Source organism: Cajanus cajan, chromosome 1 (genome assembly GCF_000230855.2).
Source record: "Cajanus cajan strain Asha chromosome 1, NIPB_CcT2T_4, whole genome shotgun sequence".
In the NCBI taxonomy this organism is placed as follows: domain Eukaryota; kingdom Viridiplantae; phylum Streptophyta; class Magnoliopsida; order Fabales; family Fabaceae; genus Cajanus; species Cajanus cajan.
The window spans coordinates 89,262,356-89,289,159 of NC_138517.1; the positions used below are offsets into that span (position 1 = coordinate 89,262,356).

At 31.6% G+C, this 26,804-nt stretch overlaps 3 protein-coding genes and 1 non-coding gene across 4 annotated transcripts; 1 reads left to right on the top strand and 3 right to left on the bottom strand.

Moving 5' to 3' along the window:
• Window positions 1-5,284: 5,284 nt before the first annotated feature.
• On the top strand, window positions 5,285-8,905 carry LOC109814084 (neurofilament heavy protein). The gene is made up of 10 exons (XM_020378427.3): window positions 5,285-5,526; window positions 5,624-5,688; window positions 5,775-5,836; window positions 6,337-7,335; window positions 7,421-7,499; window positions 7,591-7,680; window positions 7,784-7,897; window positions 7,982-8,077; window positions 8,161-8,327; window positions 8,409-8,905. The coding sequence occupies exons 1-10, from the start codon at window positions 5,370-5,372 to the stop codon at window positions 8,638-8,640; spliced, it is 2,061 nt and encodes a 686-aa protein (XP_020234016.2). The 5' UTR covers window positions 5,285-5,369; the 3' UTR covers window positions 8,641-8,905.
• A 581-nt stretch (window positions 8,906-9,486) lies between these two features.
• Window positions 9,487-13,921, bottom strand: PIP (proline iminopeptidase). Its single transcript, XM_020378449.3, has 11 exons — window positions 13,674-13,921; window positions 13,362-13,546; window positions 12,662-12,760; window positions 12,479-12,589; window positions 12,326-12,388; window positions 12,106-12,199; window positions 11,644-11,741; window positions 11,009-11,110; window positions 10,158-10,271; window positions 10,017-10,091; window positions 9,487-9,800 (listed from the first exon to the last, which is right to left on the bottom strand). The coding sequence occupies exons 1-11, from the start codon at window positions 13,861-13,863 to the stop codon at window positions 9,696-9,698; spliced, it is 1,236 nt and encodes a 411-aa protein (XP_020234038.1). The 5' UTR covers window positions 13,864-13,921; the 3' UTR covers window positions 9,487-9,695.
• A 2,993-nt stretch (window positions 13,922-16,914) lies between these two features.
• On the bottom strand, window positions 16,915-20,850 carry LOC109814095 (receptor-like protein kinase 7). Its single transcript, XM_020378442.3, has 2 exons — window positions 18,025-20,850; window positions 16,915-17,564 (listed from the first exon to the last, which is right to left on the bottom strand). The coding sequence occupies exons 1-2, from the start codon at window positions 20,690-20,692 to the stop codon at window positions 17,215-17,217; spliced, it is 3,018 nt and encodes a 1,005-aa protein (XP_020234031.2). The 5' UTR covers window positions 20,693-20,850; the 3' UTR covers window positions 16,915-17,214.
• Window positions 20,851-26,333: 5,483 nt separating this feature from the next.
• Window positions 26,334-26,452, bottom strand: LOC114916887 (U5 spliceosomal RNA). Its single transcript, XR_003805533.2, has one exon. It is a non-coding gene; the product is annotated as a U5 spliceosomal RNA (small nuclear RNA).
• Window positions 26,453-26,804: the final 352 nt, after the last annotated feature.

Here is a 26,804-nt window from a genome sequence, read left to right on the forward strand (position 1 = left end):
CGTTTAGCCCATATTTCCGGCCACTAACTTTTTCTAGTTCATTTTTTAACTAAAAATTCTGTTTTATTTAATGAAAAAATATTCATAATGAAATTTTTCATTGTGTTTAGAATATTATTTTAATAAAAAGGATATGAAAAAAAAAATGTGACCATTGCATTTATCACACTATTCATTCTACTCAGTGCCATCTTAAATTTTACATTATTTTATTTGCCGTTTCAAGTGATAAGGCATACATCAATGATATACTAATCTGAAATTATTAGGTAGTTGAAGCATGATACTGTATGTTACGTTAAACATGGATCACGTACGATACAACTTTTTCCCAAATACACTAAAATTCATTTTTGTTGGATTAATCACTGTTACAAAGAAACATATTCATGCCTTTTCCTTCCAAGATGTGTATTTAGTATGCGAATTGGTAGGAGGTGTTCTGTAATTTGCTGGCATATTTACCGGGAAGAACATCTGTCTAAATATTAATTCCTTCAGCCTTGATGATAATGGGAAAAATGATAGCAGAAGCAACCTGAAATGTTAAGAACAAAATTGATTCAAAATCATAATTAAATTTAATTGCACCATTAGCTAATATCTGGGAGTAACTCTTGTATGACCACAATATTTACGTACTCAATTAATCAAAACTTGAAGGTACATTAAAACAATAAAACAAAAAGTCCTTACTACAAGTATTTTTATATTATAGTAAGCTTTAATTGTCTTTCAAAACTCTACTCAGGCAGATAACGTTGCAGCAAAGATAGTGAAACACTCATGGAAATCAATCTTGCACCAATCCACATGCATTTTGGAGAAGGAAGCTTAATGGATGAGGATTTAGACCAGAGGTCCAATATCTCATGTGAAAACACCTCCAGAGACTTAAATAATCAAAACATGCTTGCCACATTTCCTCACTAACTGGGTCATGGAGATGCACAAAACACCTGGTATAATGCCCCAGCTAATGTGTTTATATTGTAGATATATGCCACTGGATGCATACACAAACAATTAATATGACATAGGCTAAAACAAATGTTTAAAAGAGCTTAAGCAATTACGTCATTTCTTCGTAAGTAGTGTTGATACGAGAGAACAATTTTAACTTGCGGAAAAACTTCTATTTATTTTTTCTTCTTACTTATATGAAGGAATTTATCTGAACAGATATTAGTTGTTTTGGGTTTTTTATGTTAAACCTTGCGCAGGGTGTAGAATGATTCAAGATGTACCTGTCTGAAGGGCACACTAGGGATCTTCTCGTATTTTGAAGGCCGAACGAGAATTCCGATGGAATATTCCGGTGAGGGGAAGGGCACCTGCAAAAGGTACTCCGACGCTCAAGTCAGGACAAACACAGATATCGATAGTAATTAATGAACAGTGATGTTACCTCGTAATGTGAGTTATTTATACTGGCATTTATGGGCCCTGACTGCCCTGGACCCTGTGACAGGATTATCATATTAGGTAATACGTCTCTAATCGATTTATTGGTGTGATTAACACTTAACTCTTGATTAGGGGTAATCTTTAACTCTTGATTAATGATCTGAGTTTAGTCTTCAGTGGCCGATTAGCCGTCGGCTACCTGGTTCGGCCATTTAGGTGCCGATTGGATATCGGCCACCTGGTTCGACCGTTCAGGTGCCGATTGGGCCTCGGTCACATGGTGGCCGAATGGCCTTACTAGTACACAAGATATTTGCAAAAGGCATGTTTCGATTAAAGATTGCTATCTATGTTGCATGGATACATGTAGGGATGGCAAATATACCCGTACCCGCGGGTAATAACTGAACCCGTCCCGACTTTGACGGGGAATACCCGGTTTGACCGGGTACGGGTACGGGTAAAACTCGATATATTAAATCGGGTACGGGTACGAGTACATGTATGTACTTACCCGCCCCGTATCCGTACTCATACCCGTCCCCGTTCTCATTTTTAATTTAATATTCATTTTTAATTTAATTATATTAAAAAAATTTAATATTTTTTTATGTGTAATTATTTATTATAATATGAGATAAAGAAATAACTTAATTATAATTATAATATAATAAAAAAATAATTTAAAAATATCATTCTTTTTACAAAAAAAAAATAAAATTGGCGGGTACGGGTACGAGTACGGGTATACCCGATACTCAACGGGGACGGGAATGGGAATGAAAATCTATACCCGACGGGTATGGAGACGGGGATGGAGATGAGTTTAACTTGCGGGGACGGGGATGGGTATCATGAAACCCGTACCCGCCCTGCCTCATTGCCATTCCTAGATACATGTAGGACTACGAGATACACGACTTGTTAAAATCTACCCTACAGCTACGTTAATATAATATATATATATATATATATATATATATATAATATTATTATATAAACATAAATAAATTGTATAAAAAATGTATAAATAAATATAATTTGAAATATAAAAGAGATTAAATTATTTAATATGATAAAAGAATGTAAAATGTTCAACAATAAAAATTATAACACCTAAGCATGATTATAATATTATACTTTAACTATTTTAATCTCATCATTTCATTGTCCTTTATTAGTGAAAAAAATTGTTTTTAACTTTCATTTATCAAGAGAAAGAATAACAACTTTAAGAATGTGAGATTATTCAAATAATTTATATACATTTTTATGAATATTTCACATTTTTTTTTTCACCTTCTTTATAATTTTTACTTTTTCGTGAGATGAGACAAAGATTTATATGTATAAAAACTAAATTTATAGTCATGTGTATGACTTGTGGATAAGTATTGAGTTTTGGAAGTAAATATGATTAATAAAAAATTTAATTACTTTATTGAAAAATATAATTTTTATTTATTGAATTGGGATATGAACTAGATAGGTACTTCTAGACTCTTTATCTTAGTCAAGGTGGGTATGGATGATGTTGCATCAGGTGTGGACAAGATAAAGAGCTCTTTATCTTAATGATGTTAAGCGTTCAGTGAGTGACGCGAGCATGAGTTACATGATCTAAAGTTGTTGTTCAAATTGTTTTAATAGTTGAATGTTGATGAATGACTTGTATGGATGATGCATGATAGAAAACCTATGTGAGGTAAGTTGTGAGTTAATAGAATATAGAGTTGTAAAGCAGCACGTGTTGAGTTGTTTAAAGTTGTCACATTTTTAAGATGTTAGGCATGTGGTTGAGATACATGTCCTATTTAAGATACATAAAAATTAGAAAAAAATAAGTGATGACTTTGAAAATTAAATACCCCATCATACAAATATAAGATGCGGTGCTCCGAGAGTTCAAGTGTTGAAAAACCTTCAGTATGTGAATTGACTGTTGAATGGTAAGTTGTACGTTGTCTCCTCTAAGTTTTATGTGGTATTTGTGTGTGGGCAAGTCAAGGTACACATGTATACAACAACCAGTTGAGTAAAGTACTAAATTAGGGACTTAGTCCCTTACCTAGTATTAGAAGAGCATAATACTAGAAGGGTAGTTAGTAGGCTAATCTCATAGGTGGCTAAGTGATGCAAACTAATGTCATTGTCATGGTAGACTTATATCCAAACTGTTCTATCCTAATAGTAATACTAAACTTTATAATTTAAGTGGCAAACCTGAGAAATCAAATTGAGTTGTTAGCTGACCTAGTTGAAATAGGTCACACGTTGTGATTCAGTAGGGTCTAGTCACTTAAATTGCTCACCTTATGTTATAGGAGATCTTCATAATTGATATACGTAACGATGTATTAGATGTATTAAATGTGTTGTTGTGTTGAATGTACTGAAGTTGATTATGTTATTATTCTAAGATTGTTACCATGTTGTGAGTTGTTGTATTTTAATGTGGTGGTGTGGTTTATGTGTTAATTGTGTTGTACTGCTAAAAGATACTTAATTTTGATTATATGTTGAATTTTTTCACAAGCTTACCTTGTATTTTTCTTGTGGTGAAAATTATAATGATTATACTTAGCATAAGAGTAGGACATGATTAACAAAATGACTAATGCAATTGGTGGTGAGTCATGCTGAAGATGGCTAGTTTTTGTTGATGGCTACTTTGATGTAGTTAGGTCTTAAATAAACATTGATCGTTGTTGAGGTTTATTTTGCACTTAATACTATATTTTGTATATAACATGTATCTACATGATATTAGTTACCAATAAACCTTAAGTCTAATGTATGTAATTTAGTTTTTGGCTATGCAGTAAGTATAGTTGAAGAGTGTAAGTAACACTCTCTGTAATGCTCTTCCGAACACTCCATTTTATTGGTTAAGATTTGTCGGAAATCACATATTTTGTGTATCCCACATTTTATTTAATGAGTATCTCTTGATTTAGTAGTAGAACTTAATAACCTTTATGATTTTCAATCAATAATTAATATTTTGGTAGTAAAGTGTGTTAGAGTAAATGTCACAAGCATTTCTCTTGTGCAATTATTAGAGATTCTATGTAATTATTATAGGTAAAATAAGAAAGATAAAAGGTTTAAATATGTTTTTAATATCTTAAATTTAGAGTAAATTTGTTTTTAGTCTTTCAAATTTAAAACAATTATTTTTAGTTCCTATATTTTTCAAAAATATTGTTTGTCTCTTGAGACATCAATAACATATCTAAAAGTGACAAATAAAATGACAGAATGAGTTAGTTATATAATATCAGTTGAGTTTAATATAATATATTCATTAATAAAAACAATAATAAATAAATTTTATGCAACAATATTTGACAAATTTTTTAACAAAATTTGAGTATGAGAACTACAATAAAATTTTTTGAAATTACAAAAACTAAAAATAACAATTTTGAATTTAAGGAATCAAAATAATTTTTTCTAAAATTAAAGTATTAAAAATATATTTAAATTGAGATTAAAATAGACACAAAGTGTGATTATTTCCTTATAAATTATTAGCATAGATGAAGTGTATGTATGATTTCATATTAAACATCCACGTTCAACAGCAAAATCACATCATTGATGGAGAAACTATCTCAAGTAGTTTCATTTTGGAGAGGAGAACCAAATCAAAGATGCAGTAAATAATCAACATTGAAGGTGCATAAGACTCAAACAAATGGGCTACAAGTGGGCTTTTGGGCCATAGAGGGTTCAGATCGAATCCAATCCAATGACGGAAAGAAAAAAGCGCAATGACGAAAACACCCCTTCCATGCCGTTTCCCTCTTACCAGGCTGTCGGAATCGTAACGGCTAGTTACTACCGAAGATTTCGTTTTAAAAATGTCTTCTTACGTTATCACAATACGACATCGCCTGCGCGACCAAAGCAAAAAACAAAAACAAAAGCAACACGCTCCGCTCCTAAGAAAAGAGGTTATGGCGGAAACTCGGTGTTTGCCAATAATCGAAGAAGAAGAAATAGAAGTAGACGATGACTTCTACGAGAACATGGAAGCGCCCAAGTTCGTGGACCTCACCGCACCCGATTCTCGCCGCCCCGACGATGACCGACACTGGTTCTGCTTCCGCGTTGGTATTTTTCCCTTCGTAGTTCACACATTTCACATCTTCTTTCAAGTCTTCGCTCTTTTTCAGCTTCGTTATATGAATTATGTGACATTTTCCAATAGGATGTGACCAAAAGCACGAGCAAGAATTGGACTCGGAGGCTATTTACAACAACTTTGTTCTTCGGGTGCGCTTTACTTTTTTTCTTCAACTCGGTTTCACTCTCTCCCCTTATGGACATGAATATGATGACACGTGGATGTTGGATTTCAGGTTATGGCTGCTAGAAGTCCCAATGTACGACTCAGAAAAGCTTTGAATAGAAGAGAAGCAAGGTAACTAGTATTAGCACTCACTTTAGATTAATGATGTTTATTTTTTAATTGTGGTACCATGTAAGACCTTTTTATGGCAAGAAGTGAATGTTTTAAATTGTAGTTACACTCTTTCCTTTTCATCCTTGATATTGTAGGAAATTGAGAACAAATATGATTAATGCGGTTGCAATTACAGTTGTGAACCGTTTTTTAGAACCTTCAAGAACAATTTCTGTGATCATTGTTGAAGGTTATTTTAAAACTTTCGCGAACACTGAGCTATTTAAGTTTGACCCTGTTTGTTGTTTGCATAAACTTCATCTTAAGCACTTAAGAAAAAAACATAAGAAGAAAAATGAAATATACTATTTTATAAGCTTACGCATATACTAAAATTGGCTTTTTGGGAAGTTAAGTGAGACAAATTTCTCCAAAAGTTTGTATTTGATGTTAAACGAGTAGTTTTATTCATTTATTTTATTTTATTTTTTATTGAGTGCACTTTTGTTGTTTCTCAGTGCAAATTTGAAGTGTCCCCAAACAGCTCCTGCAAAGTCAAGGGTGTCAAGGATGAACTATATTTCCTCGCTGTCACACAAGATGACCGACAACAATGTGAGAAAGAAACCCCTTCCCAAGGTTGCAGCAACCCCGAATGCTAGGGTGAAACAACCACCTTCGGTGACCAAGGCCTTGACTACTCCGAGGAATCATCAGAAGAAGATTTCCAACGTGGAACAATTTAGAAGTGTTCAGAGCAAGAAAGCCTTGACTGTCGGTGTGCCTAAGAGCAAAGTGGTGGCTAAGGCTCTTGTTTTTCACTCACCTAAGAAGGTGGTGAAGATCAAGAGTTCTATAGAATTGAAAACACCAATGAGAGCACTGTGTTCAGCAATGAAGAAGCTTGAACTCAATGGAGTGAAGAAGAATGGAGAAGGAAGTAGCAACTTGTCAGTGACTAACTCCAAAAAGCAATTGAAGGGGCGAGAGGTTAAAAGCCGTGTGTTTGATTCCTTGTATTCTAATAATCGCAAGGAACCGGAAACTAACACTGCGACAAGTTTGAAAGAGAAGAAAGTGAAAAAAGAAGGCATGCAGAAACGCCAGGTTACTGTGAATAGTGAGAATGACTCTAGTGATATGGAGATGGATGAGAAATCAAGGTGTGCCTCACTAGAAAGATGCCATGAATCAACTTCAGGAAATGGGAGTGAACTTTCTCTTGGAGATGAAAAATCCCAAGAAGCAACAAGAGGAGAGAGTTCAGTTCTAGTTTTGAAAGAAGCTTCTAGAGATGACATTACCTTACTGTCTAGTTGCAAAAATGAAGAGAACAAGAGTACAGAAAGGAGTGAAAATGAAGAGAGTGGGAAATCAGTTTCAGATAAGGGAAAAGTTTCGTCAGTCAGGAAGAGAAAGGCTGAAGAAAATTCATTGGCTTCTGATGACAAAGAAAATGAGACGCAATTCATTGAGAATGTTGACAGGGAAAATGCTTCAGCCCCTCATGAAAACATGTAAGGAATTTGATTTCTCTCAAAATGTCTGTCTGTCCTGTGTTCGTTAAACCTCATGAAATCAATAATTTGTTGGTGGCTGCAGAGTGACGAATACTAATAATGATAACCGGCAAAAGGCTATGCTTGGGAGCAACCATGAGGATTCAAGAAAAACACATAAGGTTTGGTCTACTTTAGATTAATGTTACATTCAGTCCCACCTGCTTCAATGATTTCACTATAATATTTATTCTTTTTTTCCTCTTGAAACAGAAATCTACATCGACCTCAACTGTTTCTCAAGTAATAAAGTACAGAAAATTAAAGACCACAAATCCTAAGCCGTTTAAGTTGAGAACTGATGTAAGTAAGGGATCAAGGATCCTGTTTTAGATGGTTTATTTGCTTTAGAAACAAGTTGTTTTAATTAAGTGTAAGATTCTTGTTATTTCTTTTTATGCTGCAGGAAAGGGGAATTCTTAAAGAAGCTAACCTGGATAGAAAAATTCCCTCGCCTTTGAAAGAAACCACAGTTAAAGGTAGTGGCAAGGCTATGAGGAAACATCACAATGCAAACCGAGTGAGTTCAGTTCCATTGTGAACCTCAATTTTTACTTCTATTTATTGGCATCGAATATCTAACATTTTGCTATTTTACTTTCAGAAAAGTGAAACTTGTTCCACAAAAAGTGAACAAGACACTGATAATTATAGCAGCTGTGATGAGAAAACAAACCAAACAACACAAGAAAACCAATCTGTAAGTTCACTATCACCTATAAATATTGCTCCTTAAAGTGCATTTTAGAGACAGTGGCTAAAACTTCCCAAAACGTTATGTAGGGGAGCATTCAAAGTGACAACTCCAACTGCAAGGTGCAACGCAAATTATCTGCTACAACACCTCATAGAAATCCTCCTTGTTCTAAACTTCAGAAACCGGTTGATGAGAAAGACACTCTAAAAAGAAAATCCCAAATGATGCAGCCTAAAATTATAAGGCCTCGAAGGTAAGTAATAATCAGATTGTCACAAACATATTGTCTTTGCATTGAGTATCTTTGATTATAATGGAAATGTCTATTTTGCAGTGCCTTGGCAAGGAAGAAGGAAAAAGTTGTCATTGCAACAAAACTTAGTGTTATTATTGAAAAGCCAAAAGAAGCAGCAAAGACAGGTTCATCACCACTTACAAGTAAAACTACGGGTTCCACTCATAATAGGCCTTGCTCACGGGGAAGGAGGGCCTTAACTGTTCCCAAGGAACCAAAATTTCAGAGTCTACATGTGCCAAAGGGATGCACCACAAGGAAACTCACTTAGGAGCTCTATTGTTTAATTTCATTTTTATTTTTTATTATTTTTTTAAGGGGGCCGGGAGGACGGTTGTTCAATATCATCATTGAATTTTTAGCGGCTTTGGTAAAATCGATCATGTATAATAAGGTGTGTTGTTGTATGTAACTTGCTAGTTTTGTCTAGACTGTATTGGCTTCTGTTTGATTTGATTATTTTTTTATTTGTAAATGTATAATTTGGTTAACGTGGCATTTTTACTATGACAATGAAGAGAACTTTTTGATTTGTATTTGTATGCATGAAATTTGGTTATTGTAGCGTGTTTTTTTTATTAAGAGAACTTTGTAAGTGCTTGTTTGAACCATTTTAGTAATGTGGATCAGATACTTTCTCATCACATCTCTAAAATACACAAACACTTTCATTAAAACAATCATGAAGAGTTTACCCAAAAAAAAAAACGTTTACAAAAAAATAATCATGAAGAGAACTTTTTAAGCACATGTTTGAAATCAATTTAGTAAGGTGGATCAAATACTCACCACACATAATTATGACAATCATGAATAAAACTTTTTAAGCGCATCTTTGAAACCAATTTAGTGGATCAAATTCTCTCACCACATCTAAAATATGCAACAATAGCTTCCATTAGATGTATATCTGTTTCAATTGAATGCAAAAGCAAACATGCCGCGAATCATTTGTACTACTAGACTTTATCGGCTTAAGTTTTAATTTGTGTAATAAGATGATTGCTTTTTGGTGTACAACATTATTTGGTACTAAATTTATTTATTGGATAATCATGCGAGTTAAGAGATTAAGAAAAATTAGAAAAACTGAGCAAAACTTATTGCAAGCAATAAATATGGTTTAACCTGGTGTTTTTATTATGACAATGAAGAAGACAAGCTTTGAGTTTACATGGGTATATATAGTCAGTCTATTGAAATGCATGACCACTTGCAATATTTTGCTTGTAAGACAACAAACTGGTCATAGATAAATGTTGGACCATTTGATTTTAGTCTGTCGCCCAAGTGCAGCCGTTTTTCTTCTTTGCTGGTCCACTCACTTCAGTCCCCTTTGTTCTTGATTATGTTTTTTAATTTCTCGTTTGCAGCCACAAGTTCAGCAGTTATGCCTGGTTCATTGGCTGAATGTCCTGCATCTGGAACAACCTGTTTCAACGTATGATTCAGTAACTTGACCAAGTTTTGGCCTAGATCATCCGGAAAAACTTTTTTTTGTTTAACTGCTTGTATGAATTTCTTGATAAGAAGAACCAAAATTGTAGAAAATGAGACTTTAAAGATTATCATAGATAATTATCATATCATGCAGAAAAAAACAAGCGTAAGCAAGACAAATGATCAAAAGCAATATTCTAGTCTCACCTTAAAATCTGCCTCTGGCCAAGCTTTATGAAGATCCCAGGCTGACATCATAGGACAGCAAACATCATATCTTCCCTACAAAGTTAAGATTGAAGAACATTAGAGTTTATATTGCAAAGGATGCACTACAAAGTTATTTACCTGCACGATTGTGGTGTTGATATGCCTTATTTTATCAATTCTGTCCAACAGGAATGAATCAGAGGGGAAGAATCCCTTATTCACAAAATAGTGGTTTTCAATCCTTGCAAATGCCTGATGGAAAAATATAAGTATTTGTCATCACTCATCAATGCAACTTAAAGAATCTCAATCATATACAATCATAAAATCAATGCAACTTTAAAGATAAAATCATAAATCAAATCCTAAATTAAGGGAAAATATTATATACTTGTTTTATGTATGCATTCTTTTCTTTATTTAAGTAAACTGTACTTGACTTGGGATTGTCTAACTTTACAAATTTTAATATGACAGACTACAAGTTCAAAATGGCTAAAAAAAGATGGTACTTGAAGGGCTCTGAACAAATAAGCATTAAGATATAGAAGCACGGTGCTCAGGCTCAGGATACAAAACAACCCGTTTGGCCACTTCTTTTCCTCATTTTAGAGATCAAAGATTTAACTATTTCTCTATAAGGGAGAAAAGATTTTCCACAAACAATAACAGAATTCAAGAACACCCCCCAAAAAATACCAATATCTAAATGCAACGGAGATTTGTACAGTCTGTGCACTTCAAATTTTAGAAAACACAAAAGTAACCATATAACTGTCATATATTATCTTATAACAATTCCATTTGAATCAAAGTTTTGCACAAGCAATGCCATATCATTCTCAACCATACAGCAAAATTGACAGATTTTGGGAATTTAAGCATTACAAATTCTGGAACTTACACAATATATTGTTATAGAATTTCAAAAGTGATTATCAAACATTTTCCGGCCAAAATTCATGTTAGTCTTCACTTGTTGAGCTTACCAATGAAAAGTAATCATCATCCCCTTTTTTGATATTATCTTCATTTGGAAGAAGATGAGCAGTCATCATTTCCCATTTGGTCCATGCTCTAGCAGCTGCATACTAAGAACAAAGACATTGGTAAGTGAACAACAGAAATTCTGAACTCATTCATAAATCATATTTAAAAAAGTGCTCTTTTAGAAAAGGGTTGATCTCTTTTGCAAGGATAACAACCAAAGTAAAAAATATCTTGGCAGGATATAGACAAAGGGAAATGAAAAGAAAAATTCAGGACTTCCACTTTTTTTACAATTAATAAAGAGACTAATCCCTCAACCCCCTTAGTTAAATAGAAAACCCCATGTGTAAAATGGCACTCAACTTCTCAATATACACAAGAAAATATTATAGATAACCCAGTCAGGCAACAAACTCATAGATAAGCTCGTTCTTCCTGATTTCAGAAAGGAGGCTTAGTTGGTATGGTTGATGATAGACTTCTATACTGGTTCAACTATCTTCAACTCTGTGTACTAAATTCTAAGAATCGGGACAAAAAGATGGAACAGTAGCTCTGAAACCAAACTAATATTTGTTATGATTATGGGTGGAAAAGGTAAAAGGAAAGCTGAGAAAACCAGACAGACACTAACCTGAGTGTTGATATCATCAGAATTTAATCTCTTCTTATAGGCATCAATGAAGCATCCTCTCTCACTTTCTGGAATGAGATCTCTAAAGGGCTCCCAAGCTGACATGAGACAAAACACACAAATATTAACCACTTAAAAGTCAGAATTTTAATGAGCAGAAAGTCAGATATCACAATCAAATCAAATATGAGATTATGTAAAGCTACAATGAAAAACACCTAATTAAAAAAATATAAAATAAAATCAAGCGATCATAAATATTGCTTCTCATTTCATTCCCATTGGAAACAATTTTAGTTCCCACATGCAAAAAAACATCCATAACCAAAAGCTGAGATAAAATTCCATGTATCAAATAAGCCAAAACCTCTTCAAGTCATCAAAAGGAAACCTGATTATGTATGTATGGAAAATGTTCAAACTGAATTCACCAGAAAAACAGATAAAAGGACAGTTTTATACCATCAGGAAATATAGCAGCAGCGCCACCCTCATAAAACCAATCAATCTCTTTCTTCCTTAAGAGGAAAATTCCCCTAAGGATCATGCCAGTAACCTTGTAACAAAATGATCGAATATTTTAAAAAGTGAACAACAACATATCATGGAAAAAAGAGAGTAAGAGACATTATTTTGATATAGTAAAAAATAAACTAATCAAATAAGAAACAAAGTTATACACCTTGTCTGGATGAGATTGGCTGTATGCAAGGGCAAGTGTGCTTCCCCATGATCCACCAAATACCTGCATATTATATGGAGCAAAAGCTCATATCCTATCATATAAGAATCAGAATACGTATAATGGTAAACACAATCAGTGGTGAAAAATGACCTGCCATTCTGGAATCTCCAAGTGTTCTCTTAGCTTTTCAATGTCATCAATGAGGTCCCACGTGGTGTTTTGCTCTAAGCAAGCATGGGGTGTGCTTTTCCCTGCACCTCGCTGATAAAGAGAATAATTATCATTTCACAAAAGCTAGGGAGACCATTATTGAATTCCAGTTCAGAAACTAACCTGATCGAATAGAATGATTCGGTAAAAGTCGGGATCAAAAAATCTCCGGTTGCTTGGGGAAGTTCCCCCTCCAGGGCCCCCATGAATGAAGACAACCGGCTGCCAGAAAAATGCTTAGGAAATGATGAATCATTTTTTTTCTTTATTTAAATTTTCCCCTCTTAAAAAAGTTAAATAAATTCAAATAACCAAAGCTTCTATGCATAGAATCTAGATTACATAAAGGAAGAAAAATGCTTAGATCCAACCACACATGCATGTATAACTACAACAGGCAAAACCTACCGTCAGACCACAATGACTTCCAATTTTCCTTTTCCTCTTTTTGACTTTCTATTCTATATTACATGGTAATGGAATTGGATATATTTTACCAAGCTCTTAGGATTATTAAGGAACCCACAAATATCTCACAAATTCCCAATAACACAAAGGTTAATGTGAACATGAACTACAGAGAGTGGAAGTTGATTACATGAGGCTAAAAGGATCAATTTAACATTACAGTTCATTCAGTTGCATCAATAAACAATCTACATAGAACCACTAAAAAATAACCCGTTGCCTCCCATTCCAGTCTTGATCAACCAACATACAAATATAAAGCCTATTGCATAGCTTAAAAACTTAGAAAAGTAAAAGAGATATAAAAACCAAAAATTGAAGCCATTGTGGGGGGTGATTGACAATTGGTACTCACATGGCCACTGGGGTTTCCCGATTGCTCCCAGTAGATTGTGTGAAGATCTGAAACCTTCAAAAAACCAGTACCATAGGGTTCTATTTGCGGGTAAAGATTTGTGTTCAGTTCCGGGAATTCCTTTTGTGAAGCCATCAAATAACTATTATCAATGCTTTGCACACGAAAAACTAAACTCCTTGTTCCTGCGCGTCACACCAAGAACACAAATTTTAGAAGACCCTTGTTAGATGAATGAAACAAGTGAGGCACTAATTCATAAACTAAATAAAGAAAGACAAAAAAGTGTAGAGAGAGAGAGAGAGAGAGAACCTGAAGAAATGGTTTGGGTTTGGTGATGAGAGAATGAAAGTGAGATGGGAAGTTTGATAAATAGGGAAGGCAAAGGCAAGGAATAGAGGGTGTTTGGAATAAAACGCAACTTCATTCTTGTGTTGTGTGGGTTATCATTATCAAACTTCTCTGTGACAGTTATTATCACTTTCCAATCGCCACTTGGCATCTCACTCAAATTCTGTCATCCAATACTTGTTCTGTTGTTCATCTCCTCCTGTCTTTTCTTTCTTACAAATTAGTTTCGATTCGATGCAAACAAGGCAATTATGCTTTTCATAATGCCTCTTTATTATTTGTCAATCACTCTTCCTTTTTTGAGATGCTCGTAATCAAGTATTTAAGGCCTACATATTTTTTTTAATCTTAAATTTATATTAAATTATCTCTCATCTCTCAAATTTAATAATGATTGTTTTAATTGTGTAATATAAAAGTAGTTCATTTATAGTATTTAATTTGCCATCTTTTAGTGCACGATAAGGATTAATAAGTTGATTATTTTTTTAATAAAGAAGAATAAAAAAAATTGTTTTATAGTTGAGGCACTAACTTAGAATATACTATAATCAAAGTCATGTAATTGGTTTCACTAGGAGACAAACTAATTGTATTAAGTTTTTAGTCACCATATTTTTTATTTGATTCTTACTTGTATTGAGAGTCTTATTCTCAATAAAATAGTATGTCTTTTTCTCTCTATCTCATTATTTATTGTATTTTAATTTTGTCTTTCTCTATCTTGGTTTGTAGAATTATTGTATACATATCATTATTTTTCGGAATTATACAAATTAATAGAGCAAATTAGTCTGCTAACACAAAATAATTCACAATGAATTACTATTATATTCAAACAAAAATACCAAATAAATAAATAATATTCACACCCTAATTAAACAGCATGATGCAAAATGGGAAGAAACGAGAAATGAAAAGGTGAAGGTGAGCTTGAGGTTTTTTTTTTGAGTGGACCGGGCAAAACACCCTAGACCAACAAACTAATTATAAATAAATTGAGAGGTTATTACAATGCCATCCTCCATAAGGAGGTTCAAAGCAAAAATAGGAATAGATAAAAATAAAAAAAAACCAAAAACCAAAAACAAAAAACAACAACAACATTCTGATTGTAAGTATAACGCATGTTTTAACATGATTAAAAAAAAAAAAATCTCAAACTCTTGGCTGAGGAAGGTAATCTCTGACACTAACTCATGAAATTGAATATCCTTTGAACAATCATTTGTGACCATTATCATCCCATGAACGATGGTCATAACTTTGCCTCCAAACTAGAACAGAAAGCTATTGTTCTACTATAGAATTGAACAAATTCATCCTTATAATCACGAACAACTTCAACACATGTAGTTACAGTTGTTGTATGAAACACAATCCCATCACTATTTAGTTTACCAAAATTTGTTGGTGGAGGGCGCCAATAAACGGATCACGGTGAGGTAGTAACCATATTATATATAGATCATTTAGATTTAAATTCATCGATATTAATTGGTTTGAGTTGATTCAAGTTTTTTTTTAAGAAAAAAAATATGATAATTTGAACGGAAATGATTTAATTATATTTGAATAGATTTAGAGGTTGACAAATCTATCAATAAAATAATAAAAATTGACAATAAAAGATAAACAAAATAGAAATAATAATAAAATGAAATAAAACTAATGAATAATCTTTAAAGTAATAATTACAGAAGTACATGATATTAAAAAAAAACTAAAATACTTCTAAAATAATACTACTTCCATTCTTATTTATAAAATTCAACTTTAAATAATTATTTATTTATTTTTATATAAGATTCAATTCATGTTATCTTATATATTTATTATTTTTAAACTAGAATACTCATAATTAAAATATGTTATCTTATTTTTTATAAAATGAATTAATTACAAAAAATTTTAAAGAACATATATTTTATTTGGCCAGAAGAAAAATGAATATTAATTAAAAATAATAATAGAAGACATGCACTCTTATTAGTTAAAGATACATGAATATTAATTAAGAAAGAAAAGTAATATAAAAATAATTTTAAAAACATATATATATGTATATATAATTTATTATTATCAAATAAATTAACCACTTTTCTTAATTACGATGAATTAGGTAATTCAATTCTATATATATAAGTTTCGATTTGTTTAGGCTTTCGTATGCCTGGATTGATTTGATACCTGAATCAATATAATCGGGTTTGTAATTTTAAAAGGTTTAATATATTGTTTAATTTTGAATTTTTTTATAATTTTTAGTTATATTTTTAAATTAAAAAATTTATAATCAAATCAATCATATTTTTATATTTTTGTAATTTAACCTTTAAAGTTAGAAATTCATTTATTATTTGTAAAATCTCATAAGACATTTCTTACATTTTTATATTAGGATAACTATGCGGTAATTTAGTCCTTAAGTATGATATGTGTTTTTTTTTTTTTGAAAATTTTATTCGAGTCAGCTAAAATTAGTTTCATATTAATATTTTACTTTAACGTTAATCCAGTTATGGGCTTTTCTGTTTTTGGAGTCCATCAGCTCCTGCATTTGAATAGAACATTGTAAATGGGCTCCCACTGTCAAATTTGAAGCCCTCACACTTGACTATTGTTTTGATTTCTGCTGATGATAATGGCAGCAGCTCTCAACAATTGTTACACAGCTTCGCTTTATTTTCAACCAACATGGATTCAGAAAACTAGTAAAGGAGGGAACAAAATTGAACAAATTATAACATTCATGATCATATTAATAAATTGGTTAGCATTTTGTTTATTACACTACAATTATTTGATTTAAGTAAAATTTAAAAATATAAATTAATATATATATATATATATATATAATATAAAATAAACTATATATGTAATTTTTTTTCTATCCTACTAATGTCTTAAGACTTTATCTTAAACTAATCTGATTAGATCTAAAAATTAGTAAAATCTGATCAAAAATTATTTTTTTAATAATTGAATTCAAGAATTCAAATACTGTCCAAGGATTCTATACATATAAATTAATTTAACATGAAAAAGTTTTAAAAGTAGTTATTAATACAGTTTAACATTTTTAATAAAATATAAGAATAAGTGCTAAATATTTAATGATAAAATTAATAATCATAGATTATTATATTGTAACGCCGGTGATCATTGATTTGGGTACTCATGGTACAAAGCAACAAGCTAATCAACAGAGAAAATATAATTCGATTTGAAAGAGAAATTCATTACCATTACACATATACTACAAAGCTAAACCTCTTTTGGTTTATCTCTAGCAGATGGTTCATATCATACATGAGCATTTTTATTTTTTAACAAAATTTCAGGGGATGAGTGGTAATCCCATTCCAACTGCAAGACATAGAAGCATTGATATGTACTAATGACTAATATTCATCACTCTTTCTGTGAGGCTTAGCAAAGAGAAACACTCAAATGTTTGCTGTTGAGAGAAAAATTGTCCATTCTTTGGAGCAACTTACTCTTAAGCATCAATGGTCACAATGATTTTGGGTGTGGAACAAGGGTCTGCTTCTTCCAGCATTTGAACCAACATTCTCATTGACGGTCTTGAAGCTGGAATTTTGGCCGTGCATAATGTTGCAATTCTCAACACCTTCATGGCATCCTCTTTGAAATGTTTTGCAATGGTTGGATCCACCAATTCAAGAGCATCTTCTCTGTTCCTAATTTTGCTGCACACCCAATACACAATGTCATGGTTCTCTCCAAATTCTGGCTCCATTGGCCTCTTCCCAGTTACCAACTCCATCAGCACTACCCCAAAGCTGTAAACATCACTCTTCTCTGTCACCTTACAAGTGTAGGCATACTCTGTCATAACAAAAATCAACATCATCAATCTTCTAGCACAATATGCCAACAAATGAAAATCCTATAAACATGTATAACAGACTAATTATTTTAACAATACTTATACTAAGCTCAATCACCAAAGTACTTGTACATGATCTTATTTTTAAGTGTACATTTTTGTTTCATTAAAAACATTAACCTAGGAAGTTTAGCACAAGTGCATGGAGTCGAAACTGGAGTCGCATATTTGATATGGGTAGGATCACTATAGACATCAAAGCTCTTCTTCGGAGTATTTAGCATTAAAGCTCTTCTTCCGAGTATTTAGCATAGTAGCATATTTAAAACTCGAACTAAAAATCACTAATTAAGTTAGAACAATGTCTTACCAATCGATTCATGTGCTCATTGGTACTGGACTTTACCCCTAAAATGAGTCTGGAAAAAAAGCATTAAACTAAGGTGATTTAAAGCTTACCAGGAGGTATGTATCCAAGTGTTCCAGCAATGACATTGGTCCAATTGCCTGCTCCTCCATGCAGAATCTTGGCAAGGCCAAAATCAGCAATTCTTGGCTTCCATTCCTCATCCAGCAATATGTTACTTGATTTGACATCCCTATGTATAACAGGTCTATCACACCCATGGTGAAGGTACTCCAATCCTCTAGCAGCACCCAATGCAATGTCATACCTAACCACCCACCCCATCTCAGACTTCTTCTTGCAGGTGTGCAACCTGTCCCACAAGCTCCCATTTGGCATGAACTCATACACAAGCAAACTGCTATCTTCACTTGTGATGCTACAATACAGCTTCACCACGTTCACATGCCTTATAGAGCTAAGAGTGGCCACTTCTGCATCATACTCAGGTGACCTTGAACTCCTCCTTAGTATAGCTGAGGTGCTCCTACAACTTTCCCTCTCACTTGGATTTGAAGTCCATATGTGTTTCACTGCAAATTCTACCCCATTTTTAAGCACAACCCTATAGACATTCCCGGATCCTCCTTTTCCAATCAAATTCTCACCCTTGATCCCATCAACGATTTCATTCTCATTGAAGTTTAGCACATGGTACTGCTTCACTTCCCAGGAAGTAGTCTTGAGTGGCTTCTCAAACTTGTTCTGCCTCAGTTTTGTGAAGACAAAACATGCTCCAAGCAGAACCATTACAACAGCAATGAAACAGACTACTATGTTTCTGAGACTCCTGGAGCTTCTAGATTCCACTGAACATGATCTGAAACCTTTCAAAGTCTGGCTGCATAAGCCAGGGTTTCCCATAAATCCATCTTTGAAGGCTGAAATAGCTAGTGATTCTGGTATGGAACCAAGCAACTGGTTGTTTGATAAATCAAGAAGGCTAAGTTTCAGAGATGATAAACTAGTTGGAATTTCACCAGAAAACCTGTTTGAGGACAAGTTCAATGAATTGAGGGTTGGAAGAGAACCAATACTAGATGGTATAGTCCCAGAAAGAGAGTTACCAGCAAGGTTTATCTCATTAAGAGAAGTACAAGAACCAATGGAATCTGGTACAATACCAGAGAGTTTGTTCCCATTCAAATTAAGACTAGTTAGTTTCTTCAAGTTGCCAATGTTTTCTGGGAGGTTCCCAGAAATTTGATTTGAACTTAGCTGAATTGACACCAGTGAAGATGCTTCTGAGATTTCCAATGGTAACACACCTGAGAACTTATTGTTAGATAACAATAATTGATCCAGAGATTTTGCTTTGACAATATCAGATGTCACTGGACCTTCTAGCTGGTTCATTGCAAGATCAAGTAGTTTCAGATTTGGCATGCCCCATATGCCTGAAGGAACTACACCCGAAAGTGAATTCCTACTGAGGCGAAAACGAGCCAAAGATGTGCAATTTGCATATGTTTCTGGTATAGTTCCAGTAAAGGTGTTGTTCAAGAGCGCTAGTTCATCAATTTGGTTGTTCTTGCACAAGTGAGGTGGTATAGGACCAGAAAGAGAATTGTCTGAAACATCAAGGTATGTCATGCCTAGCCATGATCCTAGCTTCTGAGGGAGAGGACCGGAGAGATTGTTACCATAAAGAGAAAGTTCTGTGAGATTTTTGAAATCTCCAAGCTCCTTTGGAATTTCACCTGAGAACTTGTTCCAAAAAAGCTGAAGGGATGCAAGGTTTGTCAAGGACCTCACCTCAGAAAGATCACCTTCAAGCTGATTACTAGAAGCATCAAAGTTAACAAGACTAGTAAGGTTGCCAAATCCAACAGGGAGTTTCCCACTCAAATAGTTATCATACAACTCAAGCTGCCACAGCTTTTGAAGCTTTCCGATATCAGCTGGAATCTCGCCAGACAAATGGTTGTCAGAAAGCTCGAGATTCTGAAGCTGAGTGAGATTCCCTATCCCCAAAGGAATATTCCCAGTGATGCTGCAGTTTGTGAGGTAAAGCCAATACAACTTTTCAAGCCTTAAGACCTCCAAAGGGAAAGGAGATTCCTCCAACAGGTTATCTCCAAGACTCAGGAACTCAAGACTTGTTAAATTCCCCAATGATTTCCATGGAAATGCACCAGAAACTCCACTAGAGTTTAAATTCAAGGACTCCAGCTTGTGCAAAGGTGACAAATCAGGCACTGCACCAGTGAAGAAATTCATGCCCAAATCCAAGTGCTTCAAGTTGGTGCACTTCCTCAACCCCTCACTGATGCTGCCATGCAAGTGGTTGGACCCCAAAGATATCTTCTCCAGCGATTGAAGCTCGCAGAGCGAATCAAAAGGAACAGTGCCCTCAAGTTGTTGCTGCGCAAGGTTGATTTCTGAGACAAAACCTTTGGAATTGCATGAAATCCCGGTGAATTGGCAGGGAGAGTTTGCTTGAGTCCATGAAGTGAAAACGTTTGCATTGGAACTTTGGATAGAGGACTTGAACTTCATGAGTGGTTGAAGCTCATCTGAGAGGGAGGGAGCAACGAGGCAGAGGAATAACAGAGTGGTGAGAATAATGGGCGGTGAGCCGTGCCGGAAAATATCTCCGGCGAACATGCCGGCGGTGATGGGGGTTGTTAGAGTTGGGTGAGTGGGTGGGAATGGAATGGAGGGTCGGTTGTAATGTTGAAATTTGGGTTTGGTTTCACACAGAAAATGATCCACGTGCATGCAACAACAGAATCATGGGCATGTATGGACAAACAAGGTTTCAACATTGACGGTGCTTGCTTATTAGTTGTGTCTCGCTTGGAACTTGGAACACTTCACTTTGTCACATTTTAGTTACGCCTCAATTTGCATCATTTCTCCTACACTTGTTAATACATATGCCCCCACCTCAAATACAAATTTCTACCAACGTAATGTGGGACAAAATTTATATTTGTTTTGAGAAAAAAAAAAAAAAATTGAGCACATTTTATTATATTAAACAGATAAGTGATTGATCAAAATGTTTACCAAAATGAGGAAAAGACATGTACCATAATAAAAGAGACCGTTTGTAGAGAAGAAAAAGTTGTTACATTTTAGTTAGGCAATTGTAGTGTCAAGTAAGTAAAATGCATTATATATAAAGTATTTTAAGGTAGCAAAGTCCTTTGTAGAAAAATTGGGTTGGCGCAATAGGGTAAACTTTACTAGAGTGTGAAAAATTGAACTGGGTCAAGGTGACCCAGAACAATTGTTCCAACTCTCAAATCATTGTTACTTGGAAGAAATAACACTGGTTTAAGCATTACAAAATCAATATAACCCACACTAGCTTATAGCAGTGAAATAGTATTTCAATTTAATATTTTTCTTTTCATTTTAAGCTTACAAATTTTCTCATTTAACGTATATTTTTAATGTCACAATGTTAATTTTTATGATAGTTTTTTTTTAATATTATACTGTTTATTTAAAAAAGTTTTAACAAAATATTTAATTGTTAAAAATAAAGAAAATATGTAAAGCAGAAATGGAAGTGTAGCCGCCGAAGTTGACCATCCTTTGGGTCCATTTCATTTCATATTAGATCGGTCAATTCCATTGCAACCATCACATCATAAAAAGGAACATCATTTCGGGGAAGGTTCAATATTTTTGTTTAATTACTCATGTAATTTTATAATTATAAGAAATTTATTTTTTTATTATCTACTTTTTTTTCTTTTAGTCTTTACATAAACATTTCTAGCTTTCATTTAATTCTTTCGTTAAAATTTTTTTTAACACCATTAATGATAAATACATGATATTGACACATTGTTAATAAGAGTGACATACATTGTATATTATATTTTAGTTTTTATTTTAAACATTTTTATATTTTAGTCCTTATATTTGAATAATTTTTATCTTTTTAATTTTTATATTTAGAAATTATTATTTTTTCTTATACAAACACTTATTTTTATTTATTTAAGTTCCTATCAATATTTCTTATTTCTCCCTCCTCTTTCTAATCTTTTCTTCATGTTTCCTTTTCTCTTTTTACCGATCAACACCAATTTTGTTATTTTACATTGTAAATTTTGTTCATTCTAAATCATCTTACATGAATTAATTTTTATTAATCCTAAACTAAATTAGTCTTAAGGTTGTAAAATTCACATGTGTTACTTGATCAAGATAAAGTAGTCGACAAGTAACAACTTATTATTCCTTAAAGTGAGAGGACTTACTACATCATTTTAATCTTCTTGTATACAATATTTAGAAACATGAAAATTTGCATTTAAATCATTTTCTATATCACATAACTACCATGTATGAGAGCCTAATCGTGTCTGAGGTAGTAATGTGTAACAAAAGCATTTTCATTTTCAAGTTACTAACATTTTAACAACCATCGATTTGTTTTTTTTTTTTTTTTTTTTTGCAATTTTACACTTTTAGTTTTAATTTCAATTTTGTAGTAGTGCTAGAGAACCTAGAGATAATAGAATTGCATTACAAAATAAAAAGAAAAGAAAAAATAGGAGAGAGACTAAAACATTCTTTTATTCTCATATAAATACTAAAATGAGTAGTTTGCAAGTGAAGAAACTAAAAATAGAGGTCGCAAAGCATAAAAATGTAAAAATAATAAAAGTATAAAAACTAAAACATAAAATGTAACACATATCAATATCATGTCAATAACACTTTAATATCACGTTATCTACAGTTAACAATGTTAAATTCTTTTTTTTTATATAATGGAATGAATCAAAAGAGAAGTTCAAGTGTTTGTATAAAAAATATTAAAAAAAATTATGGTTTTTAATTTTATGTATTGGAACTAAAATATATTTTTAAAAACTAATTAAATCTAATTTTTTTAAAACTTTATTTACAGCTGTTTGAAAACTTTTGAGCTATAAACTATATTTTATGTATTATATATATATATAAAGGTTATTTTTATAATTAAATTTGCTTAAATACTTTCGCAAAACACTTGTGACATAAAATAATTTCAAATAAACTCTTTCAAACTAGATGAAGTGGCTAGATCATATATAAACAGTATTTTGGTAGAAAATCAAAATTCAACTGCTTTGCCACCGTAATTTAGAAAGAAAGAAGAAAAAAAAAACACTTTTTCTAAAATATCTAGTTAGAAAAAGTAATTATTGAAGAAGAAAGTGGAAAGCAATGAAAGATACGTTTATCTAATTTAAACTATTCATTGACTAACTATATAATTTTGCATATAAGGACAATAGCAAGCAACAATTTACCCATGATATAGTAACTTTCAGATATTAGGTTAAATACTTAAATATATATCTTTTTCATATATGGTGGAGTGTGGAGAAGTAGATATGCGTATGCCTATTGCCTACCATCTTTGAAGTTTGAATTATATGCCCATCGTCGATTATTAGTTTAAACTCGTGTTCTCATCCTACCATTTTGTCTACGCTCATGTTAACATCACATTTTCAGACTTTATCCATCCAAATAAGTTTTTTAATTTTACACAATTTTTACACAAGTTCCACATTTTACTTGTTATAAATTATTAAAATGACCAGTCTGTTAGAATAATAGCAATGCCAAGTGAATTATTCATGTTCTTTTTAACTCCTAAAACCCTATGTTAAATAAAAAATTTAACAGCTCTTTAATTATATATATATATATATATATATATATATATATATATATATATATATATAATTGATTAGAAGAACATGTAAACAAGTTTTATACATAAAAACAAATTAATCCCTTCAAATAATATAATCGATTCATATGAATTCAACCAAATAACATGTCGAGTATAATTTCATGTCCATGTTTATTTAATTGTTTCTTTCAAGCACTGTTCGCGGATTTGCTTGATTTGAGTTTAAGTAAATCTGTTAACGGGTTGAGTATATTTTTTTTTTCTTAATCTGAACCAAATCAATATGATATTTATTGGGTTTGATTCAATTCAAGTCATATCTAATGAATTTTTTTATAAGTAATAATTTAAAAAAATAAATAGATTTTTAATATTAATTAAATTGATAGATTTATAATAGAATTTCTCTTAATTTATTTAATATACTTAAGAATCTTAAATACATGTGTAAAAATTATATATTCAATATATTGTAATATTGATCTTTTAAGAATTAAAAAAAATGAAAATATTTATGTATTATAACACAAAAGAAATTCAAATTTATAAAAATGATACATACGTATTAATTATTAACCAAATAAAAATAACAATATATTATATATAAATTAATTGATCTTATTTAAATTTTAAATGTGTAAATTTAATATTCGAACCAATCAACATCAAATTTAATTGATTTAAGTCAAGTTGAATCTAAATAAAAATAAATAAATAATTTAATTAATTCAGTTTAAATTAATAAATTTATTGGATTGATTCACCCCTATTTCTTCCATTGATGTAATGTTCAGGCGTCAACGGCAACAGGAGAAAAATATATTAATTAGAAAGAAGTTATACACTTACATATTTAATTTATTTGTGTACGTAAGACAATCATGAGTAAATATATAAACTAAGTTACATTGACATAAATGGTAAAAGATGGAAGAGTTAACTCATCCTCTTTAAGGAATGCATGTTTGATTCTCCTTCACATTATTAAAATTTTGTTTGATGGACAATTTTTTTTACGAGATTTTTTTTGACACAAAAGAGTTAGTTGAATAATTATGTTTTATGATTGATTAAATTACTTACACTTCAAATCTGTACAATAATTCTCTATGTGTGACAGTCTCAATGTGTCTCATTAGTGTTTTGCAAGAAATATTAAAGTGCTTCCTATTCTACCACTTTTGGTTCTGAAAAAACAAAATATACAAAAATTAATAAATTCAACTACAATTGTAATTGAATGATAAAAAATTATATAAATGTAAAAAAAAAAAATATATATATATATATATATATGCGTAAAGTAGGTCTGTAATTATGGTTAAAAGTACAAATCAAGTTAATTTAATATTTAAAAAATAATACTAATATGCGTAAAGTATGGCAGTAATTACGATTAAAAGTGCCAATTAAATTTTTTCAGGCTAAATTGTTTGTTGGCCAACAAAACTTGAGTTGAATTAATTTAATTATGAGCTGAAAATTCATTAACCCAGTTGAATTCATTGTAGTATATATGTAGACTGCAAGCTAAAACAGGCATCTCATTAGTACTTTTTTTTTTTAAATTTATTTATCCAAAACAATATTTCAGAACTACCTATACTTTAATAATTAACATGTATATAATATTTATATAAAATTATATATTTATTATCATATTGTATTCTTTCATTAACATATTATATATCAATAATATATTAAATTTGACGAAATTCACTGCATTACAAGTTTCTTGGATTCAATTAAATCTTCATTTTTTATTTTTTAAATGAACATCTAACAATATAATTAATATATATATATATAATCAACAAATAATGGTCTAAAATAATAAATAATAATAATAATAATAATAATAATAATAATAATAATAATAATAATCTAGCTTGCCCATAATAATATTTCATTAAGCTGAACTAAACAAACTTAAGGTCGAAACTCCAATTGGCGAATTCAATTCAACCGACACCCCATGCAATGTATTATTGATTGGGTCAACTCTAATTCGTCAATTTCCACACCCCTCATAATGATGTTTGCATGCATGAAAAAAAGAGGAAACTACCAATTTAATTTTTCAGCTATATATTTTTCTATTTTTCAAGTGATCCTTGAGAAATATTTAATATCATGCAAAATAATTTTTAAAATATTAAAAAACTATAAATTGGTCGCTAAATTTTATTAAAATGTATTAAGTTAGGACTAAAATGATTGATACTCAATAATTGGAGAATTGTTAAAATAATTTTGTCATCTTAAAAATTAGTCAATATAGAAAAAAAATGATGAAAAGTCTGGATATTGAGACCGTAGTCAAACTCCACTGAGGTTGTAGGACCATTTGTCCAATAAAGCCTCTGCCTGAGTGCCAATCTAAAATCTCGATTTTCTTTTATTTAGTTGTCTTTTATGAAAAAAATAATAATAATAAATACATTCACAATTTTTGGGTGTATTTATTTCACTTTTTTAAAATGGCTCTAGAAAATAAAATTTCTGTTTATTTTGATGAACTACCTTTAACAGCTTTAAAAAATAACTCGAGTTATAATAACTTTTTAAATAAAGTATTTTTAATTTAAAACTCTAAAATAACGAGTAACTCTCTTATGCAATCTTAAAATCACTTAAAAGAAATTAAACTAAGGTCACACTTAAGAGCCTCCAATAACACCTGAATAAAAGTTCAAACTAAATGTCAGGGACTCCTATTTAGAAGAGTCACCTTCCAAAAATAAATGTATGTCACTTGAGCTGTGAGCACACGGTATTCTTTAGTAAAAGGCGAAAGAATAGTTCGCTTTGTGCTCAAAGCATGACTCCATGAGGTACACAATTACTTGGTATACTGATATAGGTTGTACGAAGGTTTAGAGTTTCTTACTTTTATCCATGTGGGACTTGGGTGCTTGACTCACCTGCATTTATGTGAACTATGAACTAATAAATAATAAGACTTAATGGTGCAGCATTTAACTCCCTTTTCTTTGTTTTTATATTATCGCAGCAAATGATTATAACTAAAAATGTATTAATAAGATTTATATTTTATACGCTAGCTCCAACTCTTTGGTATTTGATTTTGTCCCTTAAATATATAACTTAAGTACGTTTCATTAGGGATACTGACAAGTTCATATACTACTCAAGTACATTTAGAATTTAAATTAAATT